We start from the raw sequence: 12,249 nt of genomic DNA, 5'->3' as shown, positions 1-12,249 counted from the left end.
CAGGTGACAAGGATTAACCGCGCTGCTGTAGGAAGCGTGAGTCGCGTCAGGTGAAAACAAAAGGGGTTTCAATCCATTTCGGGTCTTTCGCCCTCTAGATGCTGGCGGGATGTTGGAGGTGATTCTAGGTGGCTGGCCCTCCGAGCGTTCGTGATAGCTTCATTGACTGTGTTTTATGTCGTTCATAATATTGATTCATCTGTTTTCCTCCCGCAGTCAATGATGCCAACCAAAAGTCTGTGCTTATTTCCCGTTTGCATAGTTCGCTTCCTTGTATTAAATAGAAAATTGAGTCTTAACGACCTTACCGCCTAAAACTTTTGATGTGGCTCTGTAGCTGCCTAAATTCTCCCGTCTCTGAGCTTTTGCACGCTGTTGCACTCTTCCCAGTGACTGCAATCACTGTTCTCCTTGACCTTACATAGTTGTTTTCCCGTCGTTAACCTCTTTTCCCAAACAAGTTTTTTTTTTTCTTGTCTTGTCGAGGCATGGTTTCTCGGTGAAACAATCCTGACTGTCCTAGAACTCTGTAGAACAGGCTTGCCTCAAACTCACAGAGAAACTCACGCCACCACTGCCCCACCAGCATCATTTTTACAAGATAGGTTTTCTCACATCCCAGGCTGGCCTAGAACTCATTTTGTAGTGATTCTGACCTTTCTTTAATCTTGGATCCTCCTACCTACACCTTTATTTTATTGGTAAAGATCAAACCTAAGATCTCTAGCACATAAACTCACAGTTTCCCGCTGAGCTATATCCCCAACCTCTCTCATAGGGTTTTTTGTTTTTTGTTTGTGTGTGTGTGTGTGTTTTGAGACAGGGTTTCTCTATGTAGTCCTGGAATTTGCTCTGTTGACCGGGCTGCCTTCATATTCACAGGTCTACCAGGTTCTGCCTCCAAGTGCTGGAATTAAAGGCATTTGCCATCACTGCCCTGCTCATAAGACTTAAAAAATTATTATTAGTATTACTTTTATAAGCGTATGTGTTTATGTGTACAGGTGCTTGTGGAGTCCAGAAGAGGTCATCAGGTCACCTGGAGCTGTAGTTAATAAGAAGTTGTCAACCATTTGATGTGAGTGCTCGTCTGAATTTTACCATGGAAGAGCTGCAAGCACTTTTAACCGATAAGCCATCTATCCTTTCCCCTCAGATCTTAAAAGTTACCTAGGGACATTTTCTTCTTTAATATTTTGGTCCCACTCAGTTCACAGATGATATGAACTGTGTTAATGAAAGTGTTAAAGTCTTGCCTGGGTTTCAGGTGTACGGTTTTGTTTTGTTTTGTTTTTTATGGGTTGGTTTCGTGATAGGGTTTCCCATTACCTATAGAGCCAATCCTGGAACCTGTGCTGCAGACCATGCTGGCCTTGAACTCCACCTGTCTCTGCCTCCTGAGTGCTGGGATTAAAGGCAGGAGCCACCATCTCCTGGCTCAGGTGTTTAATGATGGTAGAAATCAACTCAGAGGGTATAGCCATGATAGAGCACTTGCCTGCCATGCACCTAGCCTTCCGTCACTCCAATACCGTGTAAAACCGAAATCAAGCTGCCCCTTTGGTTTTTTGTTTTTGTTTTTGAGACAGGGTTTCACTATGTAACCCAAGCTGTCCTGGAACTCATCATGTAGACCAGGCTAACCTCAAACTTACGGTGATCTCCCTGCCTCTGTCCTCCCAAGTGTTGGGATTAAAGGTGTGCACCACCACTGTCCAGTTCGAATTTTTAATATATTGATACTAATTTTTGTTCTTTGATTAACACTTCATTAAAGAACTTAATTCTATGCAAAAATAAAGTGGTTCTTTCCTCTCACAGACAATCCCAGAAATATGTGGAACAACGTTCAACTGCTAACAAGCGATGACACCGGGAGTGGACACGTCAATTTTGGTTTAAGAAAAGAAAATGTGACTGCATTATACCAAGTAGACTTGCTGGGGAAGATCTCCTCTGAGAAGGTAATGATTTTATACTGACAGTAGGTCAAGGTTCAGTCAGGAACCACAGCAAATTGGCATCCGCATTCCTCCTGTGTCATCTTAGCAGTGTTTCCCCGCACTTCCTAACTCCCTGACATTGCATTGGATGTAAGCTGGATCGACCGTGGTGGTTCAAGTCTATAATTCCAGTGTCTGGAAGGTGAGGCAGGTGGGAGGCCAGGCCAGTTAGGGCAATATTAACCAGGCACTGGCAGGGTATTGTATATATATATACATTTATATGAAGAATCACCTGCTGTCTGCTTAGGAAATAAGATGTTCCCAATAGAATCAAAGACTAGGGCACCCTCCCTGACCCGGATCTACCCCATTCTCTACCAAGTTAAGCACCCTTGTGACTGGTAGTTGGAGTCTGGTGTTTTTACATTCTCGGCCTATTTACAAAAAAAATTGAAAATAACTCACCCAGGTTCAGAAATAGCCAAGTGATTTGACTCATAGTATAGGTGATGTGGGAGTGATTTCTTTCTAATCTGTTGCTTTCATTGGTTAATTAATAAAGAAACTGCCTAGGCCCATTTGATAGGCCAACCCTTAGGTGGGTGGAGTAAACAGAACAGAATGCTGGGAGAAAGAAGCCAAGTCAGTGAGTCGCCATGATTCTCCCACTCCAGACAGATGCAGGTTAAGATCTTTCCTGGTGGGCTGGAGAGATGGCTCAGAGGTTAAGAGCCTGTTCTTCCAAAGGTTCTGAGTTCAATTCCCAGCAACCACATGGTGGCTCACAACCATCTGTAATGGGGTCTGGTGCCCTCTTCTGGCATACAAGCATACACACAGACAGAATATTGTATACATAATAAATAAATAAATATATTTTTTTTAAAAAAAAAGATCTTTCCTGGTAAGCCAGCTCATGGTGCTACACAAAATATTAGAAATGGATTAGATCAGTATGTAAGAGCTAGCCAATAAGAGGCTGGAACTAATGGGCCAGGCAATGTTTAAAAGAATACAGTTTCCGTGTAATTATTTCGGGTAAAGCCATGCGGGCGGCCGGGTGCCAGGGACGCAGCCCCGCCAGTCCTATTCCAACATATAGGCAGTTCTCAATTTTAATTGACAAATTAAGTCATAATAATTTTTATGCTGTGCATATCCTTTCCAATAATTCTTCTGACTTTAATCATATGTATGCCCAAATTACGAATAGACATAATAAGGTAAATAGGGAATTTTTCCCTATAAATTTCTTGATACAAATTTGCCTTATTGCACATGCACTCAAAACCAGTTGAAGCCAGACCACATTTCTGTGCTTTGCTCTTAACTGCATTGGAAATACATTTGACTAGAAACTATTTAAATTCGATTGTTAAGGGCACAGGCATTTATCTTATTGTTCAGAGATGGATATGAGTAGTCTGCAGATGCCGGTCCGAGAGTGTTTGGAGGTTGTTAGGTGCGTTGTTCAGAAATGTGTGTGTATGCAGTATAAACAGGTAAAAGTGGGGTTGCTGAGTGCTTCATTACACAAAGAGGGATGTACATAACCCACACCAAATACAGTCACAGGCTAAATGAACTCTGTGCTTGCCTGACTCACTCTGAAGGTTGGCTGAAGGGAGGTTTATACTATGCCTCCCTCCCTCCCTCCCTCCCTCCCTCCCTCCCTCCCTCCTTCCTTCCTTCCTTCCTTCTTAAGGCAGGGTCTTTCTATAGCCTAGGCTTCACTGAAGATTCCATTTAGCCAATATTTAATAAACCAGTACTGGTTCTAACCCAACTTTCTTTTTTTTAGATTTATTTATTATGTATACAATGTTCTGCGTGCATGTGTCCCTTCAGGCCAGAAGTTGGCACCAGATTTTATTACAGGTGGTTGTGAGCCACCATGTGATTGCTGGGAATTGAACTCAGGACCTCTGGAAGAACAATCAGTGTTCTTAACCACTGTGCCATCTCTCCAGCCCCCTCAACCTTCTTTATAAGTTAGATGCTGAGGCAGAATTATTTTCACTGGGCTTTCAATGTCTGTGTTAAGTATATTCTACTTTGTATGGATTCTTTTTCATGGAGGGATATATTCTCTAGTTCACAGTTCACCATGGTTCCCATCCCTATTTTAGGCATAATACTGATAATTTAAGTCAGGCTTGAGTCATGTCTTCCTTTTGATGTCTGGTTCCTATAATAGGATATTAGCACTTAGGAGACAAGGAGATAAACAAGATACCTTTGCTCTTCTGTGTCTATTCTGGAATATATCCCTACTTAGGATCCTGTATCAATTTGAGACAGGCCATACAACATACAAATACTTGATGACTAGCAAGGCAAACTAAAGAGAAAATTCTTGTCTGGTTATGTTTTAAAGTAAAGTATATGGTAATACTTTTGTTTATTTTTTGTTTTTGTTAATTGTTTTCTGAGACAGGGTCTCAGTATGCAGCCCTGGAAGTGCTGGAATTTGATACGTAGACCAGGCTGGCCTCCAATTCACAGAGATCTTATTGTCTCTGCCTGCCTAAAGGGAGCAGGCAAAAGCACCTTGGTCTAAGTATTGCCATTTTGACTTCAGACTTCTTACCTGTAGGGTGAAACACATTTCAAGTTCTTAGGCCTTAGGGGAGATGGAAACCTTCCATTAGCTGACCTACCTCTGTAGTAGGAGCTGCGGGCTATGTTCCTGCCGCACCAGCTCCTGGTCCACTGGCTAGCTTATGCCCTGAAATAACAACACACAAACTGTATTCTTTTAAACACTGCTTGGCCCATTATATCTAGCCTCTTCTCGGCTAACTCTCGCACCTGGACTAGCCCATTTCTAATAATGTGTGTAGCACCCCAAGGTGCGCTTACCAGGAAGATTCTAGCCTACATCCATCCTGGGTCGGAGCTTCATTGCGTCTGCCCCAGAGAGGAGAGCTATTGAGTCTGAGCTCACTTCCTCTTCCTCCCAGCATTCTGTTCTGTTTACTCCACCCACCTATGTTCTAACCTATGAGGGCCAAGCAGTTTATTTATTTTTTAACCAATGACCTTCCTCCATCATACCTCCTCCTTCTACACTAGAACCAGTCTGTTATGCCCCATAGTTCTCTAGAACATTATGGCTGTTCCTAACAACAGAAAGAACAAATGACTCTGATTGGTTGGACTGAAAGGCTTGCATTGCTTGTCAATCGACAATGATGGAACACAGTAAGAAATTCCCTAATCGGGCTGGAGAGATGGCTCAGAGGTTAAGAGCATTGCCTGCTCTTCCAAAGGTCCTGAGTTCAATTCCCAGCAACCACATGGTGGCTCACAACCATCTATAATGCGGTCTGGTGCCCTCTACTGGCCTTCAGGCATACACACAGACAGAATATTGTATACATAATAAATAAACAAATATTAAAAAAAAAATAAAAGAAATTCCCTAATCTTTGATTTCTGATTGGTGAAAAGTGTGGCTGTAACTTGGTAACAAATGTTCATGGCTTTTGTGCTTATAAACCCCACTTCTGCCCCTTTTCAGTGTGAGGGCCAGCCATGATAATCTAAGTCTGGGCAGGTCACCCAAAGGAAGTTCTTTACTTCCTCCAACCATTATCACTTGGGACTCTGGCCATCAGTGAATTTCAGTGGAGGCTGGAGTCTCAGTTGTTTACCCTTGGTGCTGGGATTAAAGGCATGAGCCACCACCTCCCATCTCAATCAGGGGACTTAAAACCTCAGAAACCCCTCACCCCCACGTTTACTACTATAAAACCCTATTCTAATTGAGTTCAGGGCTCTCCGGTTGTTGGACATGCCGAGAGACCCAGAGTTTACAAACTTGATTAAAATAAAGGCTCTTTGCTTTTACATACAGGACTCTTGGTTTCCTTGTCGGCTTGTGGGGGGCGGGGTTCTGGATTTGGACATAGCCCTCAGGGCTGTCATAAGGTTCCCGAGTCCTTGTCCTGCAGCCCTGATCAATCAGCGACCTGCTTATGTCGTTATTTATTAAGACTTTTTTTTTAATTGATTTTTATTGAACTCCACATTTTTCTCTGCTCCCTCCCTGCCTTTCCCTTTTCCCCTTCAACTTTCCCCCAAGGTCCCCATGCTCCCAATTTACTCAGGAGATCTTGTCTTTTTCTATTTTTACTTCCCATGTAGATTAGATCTATGTAAGTCTCTCTAAGTGTCCTCATTGCTGTCTAAGTTCTCTGGGATTGTGGTTTGTTTGTAGGCTGGTTTTCTTTGCTTTTTTTTTGTTTTGTTTTTTTGTTTTTTTCAAGACAGAGTTTCTCTGTGGTTTTGGAGCCTGTCCTGGAACTAGCTCTTGTAGACCAGGCTGGTCCCGAACTCCCAGAGATCCGCCTGCCTCTGCCTCCCAAGTGCTGGGATTAAAGGCGTGCGCCACTACCGCCCGGCTTGGTTTTCTTTGCTTTATGTTTAAAAACCACCTATGAGTGAGTACATGTTATAATTGTCTTTCTGGGTCTGAGTTACCTCACTCAAAATAATGTTTTATTTATTAAGACTTTGGAACCTGTAAGTGTTGTCTCTTTCCTTCCTCATGGCACATAATGGGCTAGGTGAAATCTAAAAAATAAAAAAAGATGTGTGCCACCACACCTGGCTCCATGACAATATTATTAAGTAGTATGAAGTTGCTGGGTGGTGGTGGCGGTGGCGGATGAGCCAGGCAGTAGTGGTGCATGCCTTTAATCCCAGCACAGGGAGAGACATTTAGGTCTCTATGAGTTCAAGGCCAGCCTGTTCTACAGAACAAGTTCTAGGACAGGCTCCAAAGCTACAGAGAAACCCTGTCTCAAAAACACCAAAAAAAAAAAAAAAAAAAAAAAAAGGCCAGGCGGTGGTGGCGCATGCCTTTAATCCCAGCACTTGGGAGGCAGAGGCCGGCGGATCTCTGTGAGTTCGAGACCAGCCTGGTCTACAAGAGCTAGTTCCAGGACAGGCTCCAAAACCACAGAGAAACCCTATCGCGAAAAAAAAAAAAAAAAAAAAGCTTACATGATTATTTTATTTTTGATTATATATTATATTTTCTCCTCCTACAGGCCTCACCTAGTCCAAAAATACAAGCATGCAGCTTAAGTGATGGATTTATAATTGTTGCAGACCAGACAGTGATATTGCTTGACAATATATGCAGATCAGTTCAGTTGCATCTTATTTTTGGTAAGTCTGACAGTGAAATGGCTGAGAGTCAGCGTGTATTGCGCTGATTTCTAATGATCCTTTAATCCTCTGTTACAAGAGTTAAAATTAGAAAACAAAATAAAGCAAAATGCTTATAACTTTGAAAATGATTAGCTGAGGCTTGGTGGCGCACACCTTTAATCCCAGCACTCAGGAGGCAGAGGCGGGAGGATCTCTGTGACTTTGAGGCCAGCCTTGTCTACAAGAGCTAGTTCCAGGACAGGCTCCAAAGCTACAGAGAAACCCTGTCTCAAAGAACCGAAATAAATAAACAAATAAAATTAGAGGACTTTCAAGAAAATCAGTACCTGTGGGGCCTTAGTTTCAAAGGGAGCTGACATCATGCGTTGCTTCAGAGTGTCTAAGGGGATCAGACATGTGAGCAAGTATTTCATTTTCTTGTTGATTTTTATGGTATTTATTCCTCTTGTTTTTGTTTGTTTGTTTTGGTTTTTCGAGACAGGGTTTCTCTGTAGCTTTGGAGCCTGTCCTGGAACTAGCTCTTGTAGACCAAGCTGCCCTCCATCTCACAGAGATCCGCCTTTCTCTGGGATTAAAGGAGTGCGCCACCGCTGCCCGGTTGTTCCTCTTGGTTTTATATTTGAATCCTAATGTTTGAGCCATTTGTGTTCAAATTCTTAATCCTGTACATGTTTTAGGTTTGTGCAGGTGAAGGAGGTGGGTTGCCATGTTCATTACTTCTAGGATATATATCACACTATAATAATCTTTTAGAAGCCTGGAGGTGGTGGCGCATATCCTAGCACTCAGAGAGACAGAGGTAGGCGGATCTCTGAGTTCTAGGTCAGCCTGGTCTACAGAGTAAGTTCCAGAACAGCCAGAGATACACAGAGAAACCCTGTCTCTAAGTCAAAATAATAATAAAATAATAACCTTTTAGAATACATGTGTGAAATAATTTCTTGATTTAAAGTACCGGTGAACATGGATTTAATAATAAATTAAGTTGAGGTGTGAATTTGTAATCCCAGCACTTTGGAGGCTGAGTCTGGAGAAATGGGAGTTAGAAGCCAACCTACACTACATCCCAAGTTCCAAAGTCAACCTAGGCTTTGCCCTAATGTCCTATCTTTAAAAAAAACTTAAAAGAGCTCCCCAACTCTTTTTCAGCTTTAAGCACACTGGCTGCTCTTGGAGAGGACCTGGGTTTGGTTCCCGTTAACTATATGGGGGCTCATAATCTCAGTTACAACGATCTGGTGCCCTCCCTCTTCTGGCCCCCACAGTCCCAGACATAACATTCAGGCAAAACACACATAAAATAAAAATAAATACAGCTTTTAAAATAGACTTTTTTCTTGTTGTTGTTGTTGTTGTTGTTGAGTCAGGGTTTCACTGTATAGCCCTGGCTGTTCTGGAAATTGCTCTATAAACCAGGTTTACCTTGAACTCACCTGTTTCTGCCTCCTGGGATTAAAGGCATGCACCAACATGCTGGGACTCAAGGCTAAGAATTTAAATATAAAGTTTTGAATAATTTTAAAGACTTAAAAATGACTTAAGTGATTTCGTCAGTGATTATGGTACAATTATTTTGAAAGATTTTTTCTATCTTTTTGTTGTTGTTGTGCTTTCGTTTTTATTTTTGTTTTTTACTCACTCAGTTTTATATTTTAACCCTCTGTCTTTAAACTTTGATCCTCCTCACACCTTTAATCCCACACTGAGGAGGCAGAGGCAGGTCAATCTGAGTCAAGGGCAGCCTGGTTTACAGGGCAACTAAGTTTCAGGACTGCCAGAGTTATATAGAGAAACCCTGCCAATCTTCCTTTCTCGGCCTCTCATATATTGGGATTATAGGCATGCATCACCATGTTTGGCATAGATTGGTATAAATCATTGATCTTTTGATGTAAAATTGGTGTTTTCTAAACTGAAATTAAGGATTATTGAAAGTTGCTTGTAACATTGATTTGAAATTTTCAGATACTGACGTGGATGTGGTTGGCCTGTGTCAAGAAGGAAAGTTTCTTTTGGTCGGGGAGAGAAGTGGTCTTTTACATCTTATTTATGTAACATCAAAACAAACATTATTCACCAAAGTAAGAGCTGTGTTTTCTATTTTCACCCCAACACTATCTTACATAACAAACTCTAGCGAGCTGTTACTTAACTACATTTTAAAGTGAAAAAAAATTCTAATTCTTAAATTTAAATTCTGATTCTTAAGAATCACAATGCAGGGCTGGAGAGATGGCTCAGAGGTTAAGAGCCCTGACTGCTTTTTGAGAGGTCCAGAGTTCAATTCCCAGCAACCACATGGTGGCTCACAACCATCAGTAATGAGATCTGGTGCCCTCTTCTGGCCTAAAGGCATACATGCAAGGAGAACCCTGTATACATAATTAATAAGTCTTTAAAAAAAAAAAAAAGAATCAGACTGCAGAAGCATACAAAGGAAACACAAAACTGAAAAACGAAGCTCTGCAGACCTGGAGCATGCTCGTCCAGTCTCCCTTTTCAAGCTGAAGCATTTGAGTGTAATTTCAAACATTAGGTTGTTACTGCTAATGTTAGTTGATGAGCAGGGTTTAAACAGTGTACCCTTCTTTGCTTATTTATCTCATTTAACTCTTGCTCTTTGAAATTCGTTTGCAATTAGGCTTTTGTCGAGAAAGCCAATGATGAATATCAGCATACTTACCAGAATCTTATTATTGAGAAAGATGGTTCAAGTGAAGGTAAGTTTCTTTGAATTTTTTAGCATGTTTTTTTGATTGCTACCCCATCAAGTATTTACCGTTATGTTAAATAAACATTGTAAGTTCATTGCTGCGCTACCTAAATCTCGGTACATTTTCTGTCAATACAATTAATATAAGAAAGAATTTTTGGGCTGGAGAGTTGGCTCAGTGGTTAAGAGCATGGCCTGCTCTTCCAAAGGTCCTGAGTTCAATTCCCAGCAACCACATGGTGGCTCACAACCATCTAAAAATGAGATCTGATGTCCTCTTCTGGCCTGTAGGCAAACATACAGAATATTGTATACATAATAAATAAATAAAATATTTAAAAAAATAATTATTTCCTTATGCCGGGCGATGGTGGCGCACGCCTTTAATCCCAGCACTTGGGAGGCAGAGGCAGGCGGATCTCTGTGAGTTCGAGACCAGCCTGGTCTACAAGAGCTAGTTCCAGGATAGGCTCCAAAACCACAGAGAAACCCTGTCTTGAAAAACCAAAAAAAAAAAAAAAAAGAATTTTTGTTTTGTTTTTGAAACAGGGTCTTCCTATGTAGTCCTGGCTGGCCTGGAACTCGCTTTGTAGACCAGGCTGCCTGCAGACTCATAGCGATCCACTTGCTTCTGCCTTCTGTGGGGATTAAAGATTTATGATATCATACCCAGCAGAGTTTTTTCTTTTTTGAGCAGAGTGAATGTCGATTTATTAAGGAAAAGTAAAAGAGAACTTCTGAGACTAGGAGGCTTTTTTCTAGGTGGGAACGCTCTCAGAAAAATGCTCTTAACATTTTTCGTGCAAGTACAAAGTTTTACATTCCTTTAAAATATCTGTGTGGGTGTGCAAGTAAAAACTTTTTGTTTGTTTGTTTTTTGAGACAGTTTCTCTGTAGTCTTGGCAAACAAGCTGGCCTTGAACAATCAATCACAGAGATTCCCCTGCCTCTATCTCTCAAAGGCTGGGATTAAAGGTGTGTGCCACCACCCTAATCATATTTTTTAACTGCAAAAATGTGTGTGTGTGTGCGCGTGCGCGCGTGCATGCGCACGCACCCAGGACCAAATTCCTGCTCACTCTTGGAGGTCAGAGGATAACTTGTGGAAATTGGTTCTTTTTTTACCATGTGGGTCTGAGGAGTGAACTCAGGTTATTAAGCTTGGCACTAAGTATCTTCACCTGTTGAGATATCTTGCCAGCCCTAGGTGACAGATTTTTAGAGCTAGTTCTCAGTATTGCTTTGAATCTTACCTTTTAGAGAAACTAATTTTGATTTTATTTTGCCAGGTACCTATTACATGTTGCTTCTAACGAACAATGGACTTTTTTATATTACAAACCTCCAGCTTTCACAAATTGAACAGGGTAATGTATTTTCTTATTGATTTTTGATTAGTTTTTAAGTAATTCTTCAAATATTTTCTTTAAGAATGTTTAAATTGAGTTGCATCCTGTGATGCTGGGTATACTTTGAGTATTCAGAGTACACGTAACTCCTCTGCTAAAGCTGTGCTGGAATGTGAAGAACTGTTATTTGATTACAGCCTTCTAGCAGTTAACTTAATTGGGAAGAAAAGACATACACAGAAATAAGTGGCTTTTTGTAATACTGAAGATCGGATGCAGGGTTTTGTGTATACTAGACAAGTACTCTACCTCTGAACTTTTATATCTCAGCTGCTAAGTGCCTTCTTGAAGGAGTGAATGAACAAAGTGATGGAAATGACTGACTTAAAATTGCAAAGTGAGCTGGTGAGAAGGCTCAGTAGGTAAGAGCACTTGCTTTGCAAGCATGAAGAGCTGGATGCAAATTCCATCCTCTGTGAAAAGCTGGCACAGCTACTTCTCTGCCTCTAACTCTGCACTGGAGTGGGACGTGGATGTAGGTGGATCCTCAGTCTGTGCAAGCCAGCCAGCACAGCTGAAACAGAGAGAGACTCTGTATCACGCTAATAAGACAGTGGTGACACACATCTTTAATCCCAGTATTCAGGAGGCAGAGGCAGGCAGATCTCTGCAAGTTCAGGGCCAGCCTGATCTACAGAGCAAATTCCAGCATAGGCTCCAAGACTACAGAGAAACCCTGTCTCGAAAAACCAAAAAAGAATACGGTCAGGCACTGGAGAGATGGCTCAGTGGTTAAGAACATTGTCTGATCTTCCAGAGAACCCAGGTTCAGTTCCCAGCACCTACATGGCAGCTCACAACTGTCTGTGACTCCAGTTCCAGAGATTCAACACTCTCGCACAGACATACATGAAGGCAAAAACACCAATGCATATGGAATAAAAATAAATTTAAAAAGAGGGGTAAAAAGAATATGATCAGAGTTTTTCCTATTGGGTTGCCTTGTCCAGCTTTGATGAGGGTATGTGCCTAGCCTTATTGTAACTTGTTGTGTTGTGTT

General features: G+C 41.5%; 1 protein-coding gene across 1 annotated transcript in view; it reads left to right on the top strand.

The window, feature by feature from the left end:
* The first annotated feature begins 1,024 nt into the window (after window positions 1-1,024).
* Kntc1 (kinetochore associated 1) overlaps window positions 1,025-12,249 on the top strand; it is a 79,536-nt gene continuing 68,311 nt past the window's right edge. Inside the window, exons 1-6 of the mRNA XM_057764487.1 lie at window positions 1,025-1,078; window positions 1,822-1,964; window positions 7,004-7,124; window positions 9,093-9,208; window positions 9,769-9,847; window positions 11,130-11,207. Coding sequence (XP_057620470.1) covers window positions 1,836-1,964; window positions 7,004-7,124; window positions 9,093-9,208; window positions 9,769-9,847; window positions 11,130-11,207 — 523 coding nt within the window. The 5' untranslated portion in view covers window positions 1,025-1,078; window positions 1,822-1,835. The remainder of the gene's footprint in view (window positions 1,079-1,821; window positions 1,965-7,003; window positions 7,125-9,092; window positions 9,209-9,768; window positions 9,848-11,129; window positions 11,208-12,249) is intronic.

The sequence above is a fragment of the Chionomys nivalis genome, chromosome 3 (assembly GCF_950005125.1).
Source record: "Chionomys nivalis chromosome 3, mChiNiv1.1, whole genome shotgun sequence".
Classification (NCBI taxonomy): Eukaryota; Metazoa; Chordata; class Mammalia; order Rodentia; family Cricetidae; genus Chionomys; species Chionomys nivalis.
This window is presented reverse-complemented; position numbering and strand designations above follow the sequence as displayed.